At 47.6% G+C, this 18,637-nt stretch overlaps 1 protein-coding gene across 1 annotated transcript in view; it reads left to right on the top strand.

The window, feature by feature from the left end:
* Window positions 1–18,637, top strand: part of PLXNA2 (plexin A2) — a 221,766-nt gene that overhangs the window by 125,140 nt on the left and 77,989 nt on the right. Inside the window, exon 5 of the mRNA XM_054449421.2 lies at window positions 15,653–15,753. Coding sequence (XP_054305396.1) covers window positions 15,653–15,753 — 101 coding nt within the window. The remainder of the gene's footprint in view (window positions 1–15,652; window positions 15,754–18,637) is intronic.

Here is an 18,637-nt window from a genome sequence, read left to right on the forward strand (position 1 = left end):
ACTCCAAAATTATTTAAAATTCCGCTTTTTTTCCACCAGACCCGGCATGCACCAAATCAAATAGAGACTCAGACAACTTGGTGATTATTTGCTCTAATTAATATCCTAAGCACCTGTTTAAAAAAAAAGAAAAAAATGTATCTTTGTCTCTCGTCTATCTCCCCCAGGTTCCTCCCAGTCTTGTGACCCCTAGAAGTTTGATGACATTGGTTACATTTGAGGCAGCCATTCAGGGAGGTCAGGAATAGAAAGCCGTGAGGAAGGTAGATTGGAACAGTCCCCACACTAACCTCCAGGTAAGGGGAGGCTGCAAAGTGCTAATCCGCATTGATTGCCCAGGCAGGACAAAACCCTGGGGTAGGGGAGGCAGAAGCACCCAGAGAGGGCTACTAACCTGGAGCCAGTTCCTGACTGCAGCCTTATCTTCAGCAGAACAGCTTCAGTTGTCACATTTAACCATCACACTTGCATCTCCTGGAAGAGGGTGGCCAGTGGGTCAAGGGGCTTCCCTGTGTGGCTGTTCTCAGATTCTTCTGGCCACTTTCGTTGCAAAAGAGACTGCCTGATCTATTCACTCCCTGGAAGGACCCCAGGATTTCAGGAAAAATGGTCTGCTGAACCATCTGAGAGTTGGTGTTCACAGTTTTCTTTTTTTAAACAATTTTATCAGTAAGTTATCCATCTGTACGCAATAAGCCTGATAGTGAACAACGCGGTGCTGAAGCTCTCACTTCTTGTGACCCTCATGACGATATGCTAGTGAGGAACAGCGGTCCTTAACATCATTGCGCCCAACCCACGTGCTGGGAGATACCATCACAAGGCAGCTTTCTGCTGTCTCCTACTGTCTCTTCAAGATGTTTATCATGAGTAAAGTTTTGCCTGGATGTCAGGCAGGTGGCATAGCTTCCCTGCACACTTGTAGATAATGAAAGCCCTTTCGTCACTCCAGTCTCAAACACAGCCTCAAGTCGGAATGATAATGTCCAGTTCCAGACCAGACTTAACCTGTGGACTGATGTGCAGATTTTTTTCCTCCCCTTGCCTGAGCCTGCTGCACGGTCTCCAGTTACTTCTGTCTCTCTCTTTCTCATTGCTTTCCACCAAATGGATCCACTTTTATAGATCCATTGTAGAAAGGAGAGGGGTCAGAGGAGTTCTTTCTCACATGAACTGGAATTGGCAGCAGATAGCCTCTGTTCTCAGGCCTGGTGGATATTTCTGACTCTTACACGGCTGGGTTCTTCCTGGGCCTTCGAAACTCCCCTGCTGAACCATTCCACGGCTGCAGCTCTCATCAAGGGGGTGGTGCTTCCTCTTGACTGGACACTGTCCTCTTGGCCGTGATTTTCCAGTTCTCTCCATACAGATGTTCGCAGTGGGGTCCCAGCACCACCTCCAGGGGGTCTTTTGGACAGGTTGTAAAATGCTCCAGGCCAGCCCTCCCTCCTAAGGTGTCCATGTCTGCTGCAAGGGAAGTACTTGCCCATCCTTAGCCTGCCACCATTGTGCGGCTGGGGTGGGAGCAGTGACCTCCCAAGTTCCTGCTTCGCTCTGCCTCCTGCAGGTTTGCAAGCCTACCCTCTGGGTTTCCTCCTGCATCTTCCTATCCATTTCCAGGTGGTCCTGTTGAAGGGTGGTTAGGTTTCAGCCTTCGAAGGCCTCCCTCCAATAACTCACACAGTTTCTTCTTTTTCATTCCTTCAACTCTTTTTTTATTTGAGACAGAGTCTTGCTCTGTCATCCAGGCTGGAGTGCAGTAGTGTGATCCTGGCTCACTGCAACCTCCACCTCCCAGGTTCAAGCTAGTCTCCTGCCTCAGCCTCCCAAGTAGCTGGGACCGCAGGCGCACGCCACCATACCCGGCTAATTTTTGTATTTTTGTAGAGACGGGGTTTCACCATGTTGGCCAGGCTGGTCTTGAACTCCTGACCTCAAATGACCCTGCCCAGCTTTGCCTCCCAAAGTTCTGGGATTACAGGCGTGAGCACCTCGCCTGGCCCCTTTAATCCTTTCATTCCATTCATCTGGGTCAGGGGACCCAGGGTCAGGGGCAGAAGAATCATGAAACTGAATCTTGAGAATCTACTCTGAAAAATTGTATGGCAGTCTGCACTTTACCTTAGAACACAGCATTATTGTATCATGGTGCCTTCGTGGATGCCTTAATTTTAACATCCAATACTATTTAACAAATGTGAAAACTGAGGCCCAGGGAGGTTAAGGGACTTGCCCGATACAGTTGAGTATGTGGTGAGGCTGAGCCACGTTCTTCTGACCTTAACAGCTATGTCCTTTCCATGACACCAAAAGCCTCTGCTGTGTTATAAACATTGACTATTAAAAAATTTTAAAAGCCCTCAAGTCACCAAATGGATACTTGCAGAATACCAGGGGGTCTCAGCCACACCTAGAGAACTTCAGCATAGTGCATTTGATTAAAGGGCTTAAAATAAAACCTGGATCATTGGGCAAGTATAATTAGCTTCTCAGCAGGTATTTATAGACCTATTTTGTACAAGAAACTGAAGTGGGAGCATACAGAGATATCTCATAAGAAGAAATAAAAAGAAGAACCCTATAAGTAATCTAAAAAGATAACTACCTAAGAAGAGTATAAAAAATACATTAGACTCATGCCAATTGGATAGGCAGTCAGATTCTCAGTTCAGAGAGAGAAGTAACAAAGGTTGATCAAGGAGGGCTTCCTGGAGGAGGGAGGGCCCAGGGATTTGCACATGAGCAGGAGAGGGGAGGATATTTGGATTAGCAGGAATGTATGAACAAAGGCATGGAGGCAGGACTGCACAGAGCAAGAGAGGAGGCCAGCCTGGCAGGAGTGGAGTTGACATTGCCCAAAGGGGTCAGGAGTGGAAACGTCAGCCTGGGTGAGGAGCAGAATTTAGAACTCTGAAATGTCACACTGAGGTGTTTTCACTATAAACTGCATGAGATAGGCAGAGTTTTCTTGTTGTTTTAGATTTTATTTTTATTGTTGTGTTTCTTTAGCTGAAATTATCGGTACAAAACACTAACTCTTGAAAGCCTTCCCTGATTTGTACCTCCCTTTTGCTCCTATAGCTTTTACCATGTCTCAATCATATTGCTAATATTTCATTATAGTTTGGGAGGTGTGTCTGTCTTCCTGACAACACTATGAGTACTTTGGGATCAAGGTCGTATCTGTTCATTCTGTGAACTTAATATCTACACAGACTATATTGTAGGTGTTTAATACATATTCATTAATAATAACTATCAGCTATCAGCAAGGCACAGAGCTTAGCATCTTCTAACCCATGCCATCCTTCATGTCTAAGAGGCGGTATGGTGTCAAAGTTGAGAACATGGGCTCTGTAGCCAGCCTGCCTGAGTGTGAGTCCCAGCTGTACAACTTACTGACTACATGACTTTAAACAACTTCACTGTGACTCTCTGTTCCTCAGTTTCTTCTTCAGCTGCAGATAAGTTTTACGTAACTTATATATATAGCAGTCTGGTGGTTGGATGGATGGATGAATGGATGAACTCATAGCAGATAGACTAATGATTGAGTAAATGAATGAATAAACAAGCAAATGCACAAAATATATGTGCCAGGTGTATTTCTACCACATTCAGGTCTACTTGGTGATAAATCAAATATACCGGAATGCAGATTCACAAGGCCACGCCAATCAACCCACACTGACTAACCCCTGGGTGCAAAGCACTGAGGCCATGTGGTCATTGCTGCCTCCATGGAATGGTCTTGGTCCAATTGACCAGTCTATAAAGGTTCCCAAACCAACACAGAGGCACGGGATCCAGCAAAGCCTAGGAGCTTTCCTGCCTCATATCACCACCTTGCCAGGGCTGAATGAATGAATGGCGGGAATGAATAAATGAGCTCTATACCGAAAGGAAATTAAAATGTTCCAATGTAAGTATAGGAGACTTTTGTTTCCTCTTAGGCAGAGATTTAACACATATTCTTATCCTCCATCTCCCTCCCGCTCCCTCTATCCTTCCTTCCTTCTCTCACTCTCTCTCTCTTTGACACACATACACACACACTCATCTGCTCACTCACTGCCTCCTAGGAAGCTGTGATGGACAAGACAATTCTCTATCGTTCTGCCCAAGGGAACCAGTCACTCAGCATACCAAGAAAAGTCAAATAGAATACTATCGGGGGGGTCTGATGTGTCAGAGAGGACAAGATGCCCAAGTTTTGGATGGTTAGAAAGGAAAGCTGAGAGACAGTGAAGAAGATGCATTCCATGGTGTTTGCTGAAAACCAAAATTCTGTTTTACAGCATGAGGTTCCAGTGGCTTCTTACCTACTCAGAGTCATACAACAGTTTAGGCAGAGAGATAGAGGCTGGTCTCAGATCCGGCACCTATGGATAATGCTGAGCTAGCTCCCTGCTTCCTTGTGTATACAGCTGTTGACCTGGTGCAGTGAAGAAGGCCTTGGGCAGTCAGGCTTTGCCAAATCTGCTTCTATGTCATACCATTTGATGACACTGTCCTCCTTTTGTAAAGATGACCTGAGAACATCAACGTGGGGTCCCTTCATAACTGGGGAAACAGATTCTAAGGGAAGTATCAAGGATGGAAGATTAGAAAACAAGGAGTCCCTAAGAACCCACACATATTATCAATAACCACAAATGCCAACAGCAGAGCAGGAAGTGTTGCTAGGGACCAAGAGGCAAAAACTAGAGCTCTGTTGGGAGGCAGTGCCAGGGACTTTGGCAGAGGGAGCTAATTTTTATAGTCTCTTTCAGGAGCAGTGATGTCCTAAAGGCCCCACTTTCCCTATTATAAAAGGATTCTCCCAAACATAAATTCTGAATCCTCATCTCAGACAACACTAAAGGTGGCTTCTACCTTCTATTCAACAACAGCAAAGATGCTTTTACCCGAGCTGTCTGACCAGCTTCTTCTTGGGCTCTTTCCCCTGATGATTTCCACTCCAAACCTCACCTTCTATGCTTAAAAAGGCCATAGGCACTTTACATTAAAAAAGGCCATTTGGGGCTGGGCACAGTGGCTCACACCTGTAATTCCAACACTTTGAGATGCTCTGGCGGGCAGATCACTTGAGCCCAGGGGTTCCAGACTGGCTTGAGCCACATGGCAAGACCCCATCTCTATAAAAAATTTGAACAATTAGCCAGGCATGGTGGCACATGGCATGCCTCTAGTCTCAGCTACTCAGGAGGCTGAGGTGGGAGGACTGCATGAACCCAGGAGCCTGAGGCTGCAGTGAGCCAAGATCATATCACTGCACTCCAGGCTGCAGTGCAACAGAGCAAGACCGCATCTCAAAAAAATAAATAAATAAATAAAAGAGAGCATTTGGGATTAACTGGAATTCCAAACCCTTCTTTCATGCTCTCTTGGAGACTGGAAGGCAAGGGAAGTAGAAATCAAAAGGGCAGGGCCCTGAGATGGGGGCCTGTTAGGCAGATGCCCAGTTCTTGGAAGAAGTCAAGTTCTGTGGTAAGGCTAGACTCGGGCTCTATGTGTCCAGGGGCCTCACTGGAACCATGTCTGGGCAAACAACCATTGTGGAATGAATGAGTAGGAATGAGTAGGTAGGGGGCATCCCTGCCTTGTCACCCCACCCCATGCCATCATCACCTTTCCCCCTCCTGGGGTAGGGCAGTCAATGTGGGCCCTATAAGGAGCTTTGTAGGACCTGGCTAATCCCAGGCATATGGTCCCCAGATGAGAGGTCTGTTTTAGTTATTTCTTTGGCCCTAGTTCCCAAATCCTCCTCATCCCCCATTTCCTATCCCAGCTGCTTTTTCTAACTGAATAAATCCACTGTTGTCATGGAGACAACACAGTATCAGCATCTCTGTTTTTTTTTTTTTTTTTTTTTTTTTTGTAGGTCCTTCCAAAAACCCGAACTTCCTAGAAAGGGTCCTACTTCTACCTCCCTAGTATTTCTGGCACGGGAGTCTTCTCTGATAAAATATGGTTTGGTGTTTGGAATATCTGCCTTGCCCATAAGATTTCCTACCCTCTTTGTAGTTTTACCTTGCCCAAGTTTTACCTTTATCCTTAGCAAGCTAAGCTTAATTTGACTTCTTTCAGCCAAGGATCCTGAGTTTCAGCACACTTCCAACATTGGGATTATTAAATAAGGACGGCAGTTACAGGGGCTGGATGGCTCTTCATGCAAAAGGGCAGACATAATTCTCCCCTTGTCATAGATAAGCAATCTTAGCTCCAAGAGGCCGGTGGCTTCTGCAAGGTCACCCATCATAGAAGAGCAAAGCCAGGGCCCTCTGCAGCTTTTCCATGCAAGCACTGCCACCTTCAGTGGGGTCTGCATCTAGAGACTAAGTGTGGTAACTACCACTATTGAGCACCAGCTGTGTGCAAGTCTGTATGTACAGACATCACGTAAGCCTCAGAACAACCTTGTGAAATTGATATCAATGTTGTCACCATTTTACAGAGAAGGAAACTAAAGCTCAAGAAAGTCCAGCATCTTACTTAGTGTCATACAGCTGATAAGCATAGAAGCTGAATTGGAAACTGAGGGCTGTCCCCTTCAAAGTGCAAAACCAGTGCAAAATATGGCCTCTACCTAAAAACACGTTTCAGGAGCAGTCACGGCCCCAGCACTCATCCAAGGGTTGAATTCCACTGTATGGGGCCAGAACTTTCTTTTCGTATTGTCCTCTCCCCTTTGACTCCTGCAGGACCTCTGCTGAGTTTTTATGAATGAGGAGAAAAAAAATGTCATTGAAAAGTTCAACCAACTTTGGACTCATCTCTCTGAGTGATAGATAGGTTTAATTACTCCGAATTACTCAACCACTCTACTCTTCTCCCCCAAGTCATTAAAAATAGATTTTCTCTTTGAACTGCACTCCGCCCTCAGGTCTCCAGATAGTCAGGAGTTCTTAGGAGACAGCCCCGGGGTCAGCTTCTGGTCAGAAGGTTGTGCGTTGCTTTAGTTGCAATCATAGTCTCCGGAACCTCCAGCTGGTTTTCTGGGGTTTTTGTGCCTTTTTCCTTAATGATGTTGATCACGTGACTTTCACAGCCCAGAGGACAGGCAGGAGGCTGGGTTGGTATTTACTTTATGAGAATTTAAGGGGATCTGGATGCATGACTGTTGATTGTTAAAGAAATGGATCTAACACTGAGAACAAACAATAATGAGTTCTTCTCATTAATTACTGTGAAGCTGATTCATAGGAAAAACCTAAGCTGAAAGTGTGGGCTCAGAGGTGTTCTGCTTCCTGATGAGCCCCAGAGATAGGTGGGACAGGTATTGTCTTTATTTCAAAATAAGGAATTGAGGGCTTGAAGCATAACCGAAGTGCCCATGGCGACACAGCTGATCACTGGCAAGACCGGGACAGAAAACTTCTGCTGCGGCCACTACCCAAGCTGTGCTAACAGAGGCCTCGGTGACATTCTGCAGGAAGCTCAGATGGAAAACGTGGAGCCTGCTCACAGCCTCTTCCATTATTGTTCTGGTCCTAGTAGGCTTAAAAACAGAAGTCCAGCCAGGTGCAAAGGCTCACACCTGTAATCCCAACATTTTAGGAGCCAGAGGCAGGAGAGCCCTTGAGCCCAGGAGTTTTTGACTAGCCTGGGAAACATAGGGAGACTCTGTCTCTCCAAAAAAAAAAAAAAAAATTAATTAGCCAAGTGTGGTGGCACACACCTGTAATCCCAGCTACTCAGGAGGGCTGAGGCAAGAGAATCCGTTGAGCCTGGGAGGTAGAGACTGCAGTGAGCTGTGATTGCACCACTGTACTCCTGCCTGGGTGACAGAACAAGACTTTGTCGTTTAAAAAAAAAAATCCCTTAGGGAATCTTTCACCCTCCCCAATCTATGTCCCTCTTCACCTTCTGGTATCACCTCTCTTGCTGTCTGGCTCCTGATTCACCCAGCTGAATCACTGTTAGAAAACAGAGGGGAGTAAAATGAACTAAGAGACTTGCAGTGGTCAGGCGGGTGAACATAATTGCAGCGTCCAGCAGCTTGACTAGGAAGCAGAAAGATGTTCTTTCTAGGAAGAAGAATGGCCCCGGTGGCTGCTTTTGGGGCAGGTCCAGGAGAATGGGCCTTCCCTCCGCAGTCCTTGCCTCTGTCTGTCTGGACCCCGCTGCATCGGTGTGGGAATTAAACAAACTTAGACTCCAATTTTGTTTCTGTTACCCTACAAAGGATATGACCTTACCTGCGCTACTTAAGCTGATACTCAGTTTTCTAATAGGTAAAATGGGACTAAGAATACCTCCCTGGAAAGGTTGGTGTAAGGATTAAATGAGGTAATCTATGTGACGTGCTTGGCATGCAGTAAATACTGGATACATGCAGCTGTTGTTATTATTGTTCCTGCTGCTTCAATCCATTCAACAAGCTCGGTCCACTGCCCAGCTCAGGGCAACATGGGGCCAGCCAGGAGACTGCCAGCTGTCAGGAGACCTCAGTGCCCATCACTTCCCCCAGAACCTTAGGCAGCAGATCCAAAGGGACATGATTTCCTTGCTGCCTCCCTCACCTGCTCCCAGCAGGGGAGATTGAGATTAAGGTGTTGCTTCAGGCATCCAGTAGACATCAGCTCTTTCCTGCTGAAGGACAGAAAGTGGTGTGGGAATTTTTCCTTGGAGACTTGCTGAGCCAAAGAGGATGGAGTAAGAGGCATGTCAGGAGGGAAGGGGCCTGGACTTTCCCCAGAAGGTCTGCCTTGGCTTCTCTGCCTGAGAGAATAAGGCCAGGGCCAGGGGCAGGGCTGGACCTCCCCAAACATTGGCCCACATTTCTCTCCCTGTGAGGACTGTGAATGAGTGTCAAGGAAAGGATAGCACACTAGGCTACCAGGCAGAAAATCCACAGAAAATCAACATCTCCATGTTAATTGCACCCATTTACAGAAGGGCTTACAAGATTTGGTGCAAGCCTGTGAAGAAGAAAAACTCCACCCACCCATTTATTCCATCAGTTAACAGCTACTGGGTACTAGAAGCTGTAGGGTGCAGAGAAGCAGAAGCCTCACCTGCCTTCAGGTTGCTTCAAGCCTCCTGATCCCTGCTCTGCTCTTGCCTTGGATCTTGCAATGGACTCCTGGGCTACCTTCTCCTTCCTCATCCCTCAGAAAAAGCCCATGCAGTATATCTGAGAAGAGAGAACGGTCGGTCCCATCATGGGCTGTGGAGGATTCTCCTCCAGTTGGCCACTTTGCCACTCACTGCAAGTGAGGACTTAAGCACTCTTTGGGAGCCTTAATTTCTCAGTTGATCCAATGAAAATCATAACACATAACAATACTTGTCCTCTCTTCCTCTCTGGGGAGTTGTGCAGATCAAATGAGATAATGTGTGTGAAAGCATTTCAAAAATGTCAAAACCCTCTGCCAGGATTGCTGTGACTGCGTTATTGATCTCTGTCCATACAGCATCCCCAGTGGGGGTCTCTCTTCAATCCACCATCAGCTGTGTGTGTAAATGAGTGTCAGATCTTTTCTTGAAAACAGGTTTGGATTGGGGGAAAGAGAAGAAAGTGGCTCTGAGACCCTACAAACCTGAAGGGGTGAAGGGGTGGGCCTGCAGGGAGGGACCACCAAGAGAAGGTACAAAGGAAAGGAGAGAGGCCCAGGGAGCCAGCTCCATCAGCTTCAGCTGCTGTGTGCTCTGCCCTGAGCCCTGGGGACCAGGAGGCTGTTGATGAGGCCAACTGGTGCTCCATTCAGGCAACCGTGCCACCTCCCACCCCCGCCACCTGGCTCCCAGCCACTGAGAAGGCCTCTGTTTCTTCCCTTGTGTCAGGAGCAGGGGACACGTGTGAGGACAGGTGTACCATCTGGCAGGGCAGATTCCAGGGAAGATTCCAGGGAGGAAGGGGATTAAATTCTCAATCTCAGAGGGGCCCACCAGCCTGGGGAACAATTTTCCCTTGTTCCTTTCATCCCTCTGTGTCTCTCTTGCATGATTGCAAAGGAATCTTGCAGATCACTTGAACACTGAGTGCTCCTGCCAGAGCCCCCTGAGGCGAGCTGCCACTCTCTGTCCTCTGAGCCACGACGGTCCTGGTTCTACTTCTATTGTGGCATCTGTCCTACCATACTGAGATTATCTGTTTCCTTGGTTTTGTTCTCAACTGAACCATGGGCTCCAGGAGGGAAGAGAATGTAGCCCTGATGCCTAACAGAGGGTTGAGTACAATGTAAGGGCTCAGTAGATGTTTAAGGACTAAATGGGTCTCCACCATGATCCACTGTCAGAATCATGTGAGGTTTTCTGTTTTCACCTCAAGTGTTCCTCCAGAAGAGCCATATAAGTGCTCAGAACCGTGTGGGTCCTTCCAGGTGTCCATATAGGGTGGCAGGGATGCAGCGTTGATTCTCTGTCCCCAGGCTAACTTAGCAAAGGGCATTTGTTCTTATGCCTACCATTGGGAAACTCTTCTGTGGAAAGGGTGATGTGTCTGCTCCTGATGGGAGTAACTGCCCAGGGGCTCTGTCCAGGATGACTCACTCTTAGGGCCTCTGAGGCCTTCCTGGCCTTACCTTGGATGATCCAAACACTACAGGTGTGCCATGCTTTTCAAGACCTTCAGGAAAGAGGCTGGGTCCAGCGGCTTCCCTCAGTGACTTGTCCCCACTGCCTGTAATAATTATCTGATAACATGTCTGGCTGTACTCGGCCTGACACTCTGTGGGCTACTCGTGTGCTGAGTTGAGATAGTCGGTCAGGGAAAGAAAACTGCCCCACACTGCACTCCCTGCCAAGTCCCTCCCACATGTATCTTCAGCCCCACTGAATCAGGCCAAGGAAGGCACCAGAGACGCAGGGCCCTGGGGCCAGGAGAGCCAAGAACACAGTGTGAGTCACCTTTCATTAAGAGTATTTCTTAAGTAAATGACTTAACAGGACAGTTATATTCATTAAAGGCGTAATTACAAGCCATAAGATCAAGCAGAAAAGAATGTCAAGCATGAGGGTGGAATCCAGTTTGAAGCAGCACTGCGGGTCCCGGGGAGAAGGCCATAGGGGGGCAGGAGAAGGGCACCCTCCCATTGTATAATTCCCATCGCCACACTCACCCACCAGCCCAGCCACCCCCAGATCCCAGCACTCAGAGTGGAGGGGGCCAAGGAGCCTCAGGCATAATTAAAATGCAATAATAATAAACAAATGCTGATTAAAGCATCATAGAGTGTCCTATTAAACTCTGAGTCAGTCCTGATAGAGGGCGCCTGATGCGATGGACACTCTCCAGGAGAAAGCTCCCTTTCCTTCTTGAGTTTCTGAAGACATATCCCTCCCCACCTGACCCAGCCCTAGAGCCAGTGCTGGACTGTCACCTGGGGTGCACACAGTGAAGTGGCTCCTGACTGCAGAGGCTTGAACTTGGTCCTTTATGGACTTCATAGACGCAGAATGATTAGAACCAATTTCTCACTGGGCATAAAGTAGTCCCCAGAGTACTGTTGCCTTCCCCTACACCCCTAAAATCCCTCTAATTCCTTCCATAGTCCCAAGGAAGAGTGATACTCTGTTTCTTCCTGGCCCCAGGACGTAACATTTAAAAAGACCCACTCGGGGAGCTGGAGTCATCTGTATCAGTGGTTGGCCTGCATAAGAATCAGCTGGAGAGTTGTTAAGACCCATTTCCTGGACCCCTTCCCCAGTGTTTCTGATTTAGTGGACCCTGGATTTTCATGTTCAGTAATCTCACAGGTGACACCAGTGGTGCTGGTTTGAGAACCATACACTGAGGGCCATTGCTCCTTGACAGCCCCAGGCCTGCCTGATGGAGGACATTGTTTTGGCCAAGGCTAGAAGGCTTGGAGGCATCACATATTCCAGCTCTGTGGTCTTCGCAGTTCTTCCCATGGTCACCCAGACCCACATATCTGGAATTGCACCGTCCCTCCCTTGCCCTCACCAAAGGTGTTTGAAGAAACCCTGCTTTCCAATGTCTGCTTATATGATTCTTTCAACCTGGAATGCTCTTCATCTGTCTAAATATTCTTCACCTTTTAAGGCCTGGACACATACTGTGTATACTCCGTTTAGGGCAGCACTGTCAGATAGAAATAAAATTTGAGCCACAAGCATGAACTAAATGTGTAATTTTAACTTTTCTAGTAGACACATTTCAAAAAGGAAGAAGAACAGGTGAAATTAATAATACATTTAACTCAAGATAGGCAAAATATCTTTTCAACATGTCAATAAAAATTATTGATGTAATTTTTTCCCTTTTTTCTTTTCCTCACTAAATCTTCCAAATCCAGTGTGTATTGTAGACTTACAGTACATCTTAATTTGTCCTAGCTACATTTCAAACTCAATAGCCGCATGAAGCTAGTGGCTATTGTATGGGGCAGCACAGATGCAGGCAGTGTTTTCTCCTTGCTCTGAATTCCCTCAGCCGTCTTTGAATACTTATCTTAGAACACGTATCGCTTTCTTCTTTTTATTGCTAGCCTGTTTGCAACTTGAAGGTGCTAGTTGTGTTTTAATGCTGTCATCGTTTTTATTCTGAAGTGCCTAGCACTGGCCTGGATGGAGGACACGACCAATGAATATTGGCTGACAAATGAATATAGAAGCACATGAATATAAGAGACAGAGAAGGCTCCTGGGAACATCTGACTTTGAGGGTCTCCCCCTGGTCACTGTGACATTTCTTTCCTCTGGTTTGTGTGTGGCTGTTACATCTTAGAGGAGAGAATAATTCAAGTTTTAGACCACCCCCCTCCACCCCTGCCAACTTATAAGTTTCCTGTTTCACTTTGCTCTTCAACTCAGTGCATTAAAAAAAAAAAAAAAAAAAATCACCAGGAGGGCCCAGGAAACAGGAAAAATAGTTGTGCTATTGGTTTCATGTTTGGAGAAGAACAGGGTTTCACTATCTCCGTGGCACTTGGCGTGAAAGTGGGCTTTGTTGCTGGAGACACTGCTCCCATTCAGGGCCCCTTTTCCCAGCTGCTGAGGGCTGGGCTGTGTTTTGACAGACGGGCCGAATGCAATGCAGACGGTTGTTTTAATTTACAGCCAGATGCAGACATCACTCACAAGGAGCCCGAAACCCAAGAAAAGGAGGCTAGGCACTGGACCACCGTTCTCAGGCCTCAGAGAGTGGTTTGGAGGGGGCCAGCGGAAGCCTCCTAGGCAGCCAGGGTCTCTGATATCCCAGAGGGCTGATGGTCACCAGGCCCGGGAGAGGCACACTAGAAGGTCTCCTGCAGATACCTGTCTGAAAGGTGTTTCTTGTAGGCATCATGGGCCGTGAGGCAGGGTTCAAGGGTTATTCTTTAAGGCGGTGTGAAATCAATTGGTGGTGGTGGTGGCTGCATGTTATCTTTTAACTGTAAAGTTGTACCAGACAAAAATCATCAACAGTCTCAAGGAGGAGTTAGGGAAACTGTGGGAAATAGAAGGCTGGAATGTCAGAATTGGCAGGGACTAATGTAGCCTTCCTCTGAGGGCAGAAATCCTTTCTTCCAGCCTTTGGGACAAATGTCACCTTGACTGCTTATGCATCCCTGTGATAGGCGTTCCTTTGGAAAGCCAGGTGGTTGCATGATGTTGAGCTTTTCTGAGCTTTTCACCTGTGAGTCCTGCTGCAGCCATACTGCTCCCCTTCAAACACTGGAAAACAGCCTACATGACTACTTTGAGACTCTTCATTGGACTAAATAAACATTCCAGGTTCATCTGCTTACCTCAGACACCACTTCTGCATCCCACCCCATCCCGGCCACCCTCCGGGAAGGATCTCTGGTTGAGCAACGCCCCTCCTAGGGCAGGTTGCGGAGACCTGAACTCCGGACTCCCCAGTAAGGGGTGGCTTCTCTCGACCCTGATGCTGTGTGTCTATTTATGCAGCCCATGGTCAAATTAGCTTCTTTCGTTATCACCTCACCCTGTCAGGTCACATCAGATTTTGAGTTGAGTTGACTTTGAGTCAACTCAAACCCTTAGGTCTGTTACACTTGAACCATTTCAAATCAGCTATCCCCCATCTTAAACTTAGAGTACCAGTCTTTTTAAAGCTAAATTGCAAGATTTTACACTCATCTCCCTGCATTTCATGTTTTTATTATTAAAGGGAAGTGAGGGATGTTTAAAGCTGATCATGTCACTGACTTACAGAAACGCCTCGTAATATGGAATGTTAAGTGTGGTGATGTAGGAAGGATGGGTGGGGACACCCAAGACAGGAAAGGCAGGCTCATCTCTCTCCCCTCCCACCCACTGTACACCCTACACTTAAGTTTATACTGAACTTATCCATGATCGCTTTTGCTCATCACAATCCTTCAGCTTGACATGTCTTTCCAGGTCTCTGAATCTGACCCCCCTCTTACCCTTCAAGGCACCCCTCCTACCCCACTGGTCACCTCTTCGCTAAGTTCCCCAAACCTTCAGCATTCACACCAATCCCACACAACAAAAACTCAGCACAATGTAGAGCAAGTCTCGGTTTGTCATTATCAACTCCCACTGGACTGTAGGGTTCAGGGAGGGCAGAATCTGTGTGCTGTTCACTATCGTTTCTCTGTTGCATAGCACCAGAGCTCCACAGCGTTGACATCTGATAAGTATTTGCTGAGTGAACAGTGTTAGGATCCATCCTGAACCTCTCAGGAGGATGCCGTAAAGGTGTCTCCATATATCCTTTGTCCCCCTGCCAGAGGCAGAACACTGTGCTGCTGGACCACAGGTTATGTTTTTACTTTTTGCACATCTGGTAGGTGGGGGACCTCTATGCCCTAACAAATAAGAACCCATTCCCAGCCCAGCAAATGTTTTTGCAGCCCAGCAGCCTCCTGCCTCAGCCAGCAACAGATACCTAGGATATATCAACTGGAACACTTCGGTCCTCTGGCCCCCTTGCCTGGTCTTTATTGTCACCCCTGCTGTGCAAGTAGCGGTGAGTAATATCCAGACAGGCCCAGCTCAAGCCCCTGCAGGGCCCCAGCAGAAGACCAGGAGGAGTGTGCAAGGGCTGCACTCTCTGGGGGGCAGGGTCTTGATCTGCAAATTCCCACTTTCCAGGCAAGACTGAATCAGGCAGCTCTTTTCTGTGGATGTTCCCATTTAGCCAGACTTTTCAAAGGATGGGAGATTTACTAGAGAAACTGAATGCAGACATCAGAGAATGGGATAATTGGATCCAGGTGGTATATTTGGTTGGCTGTAAAGAGTCTGTGCCATACTATGAATATTATTTGATGGGAAAAGTTTCTCCTTTCCCTTTTTGAATGTTTTCTGTGTAGGCAGGATGTCTTAGCCCAAGCCCAGCTGAAAGCTCTTCAGAGATGAGTTTGTGCCACTCAATAGCCTTTCAACAGAGTTAACCATTTTCAGTACTTGCCACTGGCTTGCCCAGCTCTCGGGAGGATGCTAGTGGAGGGCAGAAATAGATGGAGCCTTTGCTGCTACCTCTCGCGAAGGCAAGAAGTCTTAGGGCTGCCACTCAGAGACACATTCGGCTTAGCCTACCTGCCTTATGCAGGTAAAGAGATTGGGGGCATTGAGGCCATGACTTGCCGCCCAGTGTCACCTCTTTAGGGGAGTTGACAGTGCAAGTGTGAGTTCACGTAGGACTGTGTGACACACACCTGCTAGTCATCACAGCCTAACCTCACTGTACCCTCTTTCCTCTCTCTGCCAGGTCACCAGGGTCCCCGTGGAGTCGTGTGAGCAGTATACGACTTGTGGGGAGTGCCTGAGCTCTGGGGACCCTCACTGTGGCTGGTGTGCCCTGCACAACATGTAAGTTTGGGGTATACTGGAAAAGGGTTTGGCATGCAGAAGACCGGGCCTTTCCGGGAATGATGGGATATGACAGTATTTTGCAGAGAGAGAGAGAGGAATCGTCTTCTTCAGAGCAGTAATTCTAATCGTGGCTTCAGTGTTGAGAGCAGGAAGAGGCAAAGAGGCCATGGGTGGGCCTTCTTTCTAAGTGCAGGGTCTTTGCCTCTCTTCTTTCATTTTACTTCCAAATTCAGCCCTTCAGCTGCTCTGAAGTGAGGTGCTTATATCCTTGTGTCTTTGAAAGAACTCACAAGGGATACTGTAGTCTTTAGGTTTCCCCAAAACCTCTTCAGTGTAGCCTGAAATAGGTGTCCTTCTGTGCCAAGAGTGTGCAGATGGTGGTGCACTGGCATTGGGATGTTTAGACTCCAGCTAGCTGCTGTGTGACCCTGGATGGGTCCCCTGACAACTCCAGGCCTCTGTTTCTCCATTGCTGTTTAGGGAAAATGCCTATTTCACAGGTGAATTGTGAAGACTAAATGAAATAATAAATGCTTTGGTAATAAGGAAGCCCAGAAGAGGCTACACAAATCAGAATAATTATCATGGACCCTATACCCTTGGGAGGACCCTTCTGGCCTCATTATTTCATGATTCCAAGAAGTTCACATCTCACTTCGACTGGCCTCATCATCTGCCATTGAATACCAACTCAATATAAATGCTAAATCACACTTAAACTTCCTAATTTAAAGAGCCCCAGGGGAAGAGAAAGGGTGAAAACCCCGAAAGACAGGCGCTGGCTAGGAATTCTGTTGCCCAATGGAGTTGGAAACTCCAGGGCTCCGTGCCAGCCAGCAAAGCATCTCCGTGAAATGAGCTGGGTTTGGGGTGGAGGCGGAGGCGGAGGGCCAGAGTTCAGGGTCCTGCACAATAGCTCTTGGCTTCCAGCCTCTGCAGCAGGTGTTGGGAGGGCTCTGGAGGGAGGGAGGGAAGCTAGTGCCTCACAGATGCAAAATCTGGACTGGATTTGAGCCCGTGAATACTGGGTTCCCTGCTTGGGTTTTGGAGGTAAAAGATTGCTCAGAAAGTTTTGCAGAAATGCTCTTAGCAGACCTGGACAATGTGTCTCCATTTAGGTCAGACAAGTGGTAAAGATGCTAATGTTGTGCCCTAGGAATGGCAAAAGGGGGTAAATTTTGGTTCCCTGCAGGGAGGCTGACCCACCAGCCAGCAGGCAGGGTCTTTCCTCGAGAGAATTTCTTTCTCCAAAGAACCTGACAGCCTGCTGCCAGCTCTGTGCAAAGGGCCCTGGGCGGCCTGCCCTCTAGCTCTGCAGTGGTCATGTCCAGTGGTACCTCCTACTCCCCATGCCTCCGCCACTCTGTCCTCCCAGCTTCAGTGCCTGTGGCACTTCTCCCATGTCGAACACACCAAAATTATAGATTGGGGATTATCATTTATTCAACAGCAAGGACGTCTGCTTTCCCCACCTTGAACAAGTGCCTATAGATCTATCAGCAATGCCTGGGCCTCCCCGCTGCCGCAAACCACCCCGTCTTCCTCCTGGTGCAGGTCAGCTGTGACTGCTGGAATGAGCCACATCAGAATAGTCCCAGGTTTCCTCTGTCCCCTCAACTCCTTAACTCTTTAGAGAATCCTCCCTACCTACCAGGGTACTCATCTCCCCTCTTCTCTGCCCCAAGAGCTCACGGAGAACAAGATTTTTGCTGTTTATACCCAGAGGTTTCTCCACATCTGGTCATTCTCTTCTTCACCAGACCCTCCTGCTGCGCTCTCCCACCTGCTAAGCAGCAGCCTGGTATCAGGCATGAGGAGAGGGGGGAAGCTGCAGCTTCTGGATCCCCACGGAGGCCTCTTTAATGGAGGCCGAGGGCTGAGGAGCCTCTGAGGGGTTGGGGGGATTTGAAGCCTTGCTGTCTCTTCTGTATGCCTTGCTCTTGCAAGTGTGTTATTGTCTCCAAGGCTATTTATCTCTGTTAGGGCTGTTGCCATAAATAGTATGATAAAAAAGAGCCATTTCAGTGAGTCAATGAGATAAAGGCTCCAGTCAAGAGCTCACTTTAGAGCTATCTTAAGGATTCACTTAAACCTCAATAATTCTTTTCTTTGACAGCATTCATATTTAGATCCATTATGTGCCTGAAAAGGAAGAGGGGGAGGAGTTTGGGGGGACTTAGGGTGCGAATCACTGCTTGATTGTGAAATCGCTAGTGTCCCGATGGCTATTTGGTTTGGACACACTGGCACCAGCCGTGGAGCGGGTTTCCATGTGACAAGGCAGGCAGCAACCTGAAGCTCCCGAGTGCTGGTGTCACCTGCCCACCTGCCACTGTGGGCAGGGGAGCCTAGAGCCCGAGATGAAGATGTTGGGAGAAACAGCCAAACAAGCTTTCTGACAGAGGCAGCCCTGGCTGCAGTGCCTTGTCTGTCTCTCTGTCTCAAGGCATTATTTCGTGACACAAACATTTATTTAAAATATGCCATGTGACAGGTAGACTATCCCAATGAATAAAACATGGCCACTGCCTTCGAATAGCCATTAATCCACCCACAAGATCATATGCACACTGTCCCACACTGCCAAGACCCTCTCCTATTTTCTTAAAAATTTCTCTGAAGGAAAATGATAATATGAATCATTATCAGCATCATTAATATTAATATTATAAAGGCTAACACTGTCATGGCACCTACTATGTGCCAGGCCATTTTCTAAGCACTAACTCCTTTAATTCTTACACCAACCCTGTGAAATAGGTATTATCATCATCATCCTCCTTTTTTTTTTTCTTTGAGATAAGGGCTCACTGTGTCACCCAGGTGAGAGTGTAGTGGTGCAATCACAGCTCACTACAGCGCTCAAGTAATCTAACCAACT

Source organism: Pongo pygmaeus, chromosome 1 (assembly GCF_028885625.2).
Source record: "Pongo pygmaeus isolate AG05252 chromosome 1, NHGRI_mPonPyg2-v2.0_pri, whole genome shotgun sequence".
NCBI classification, from domain to species: Eukaryota; Metazoa; Chordata; class Mammalia; order Primates; family Hominidae; genus Pongo; species Pongo pygmaeus.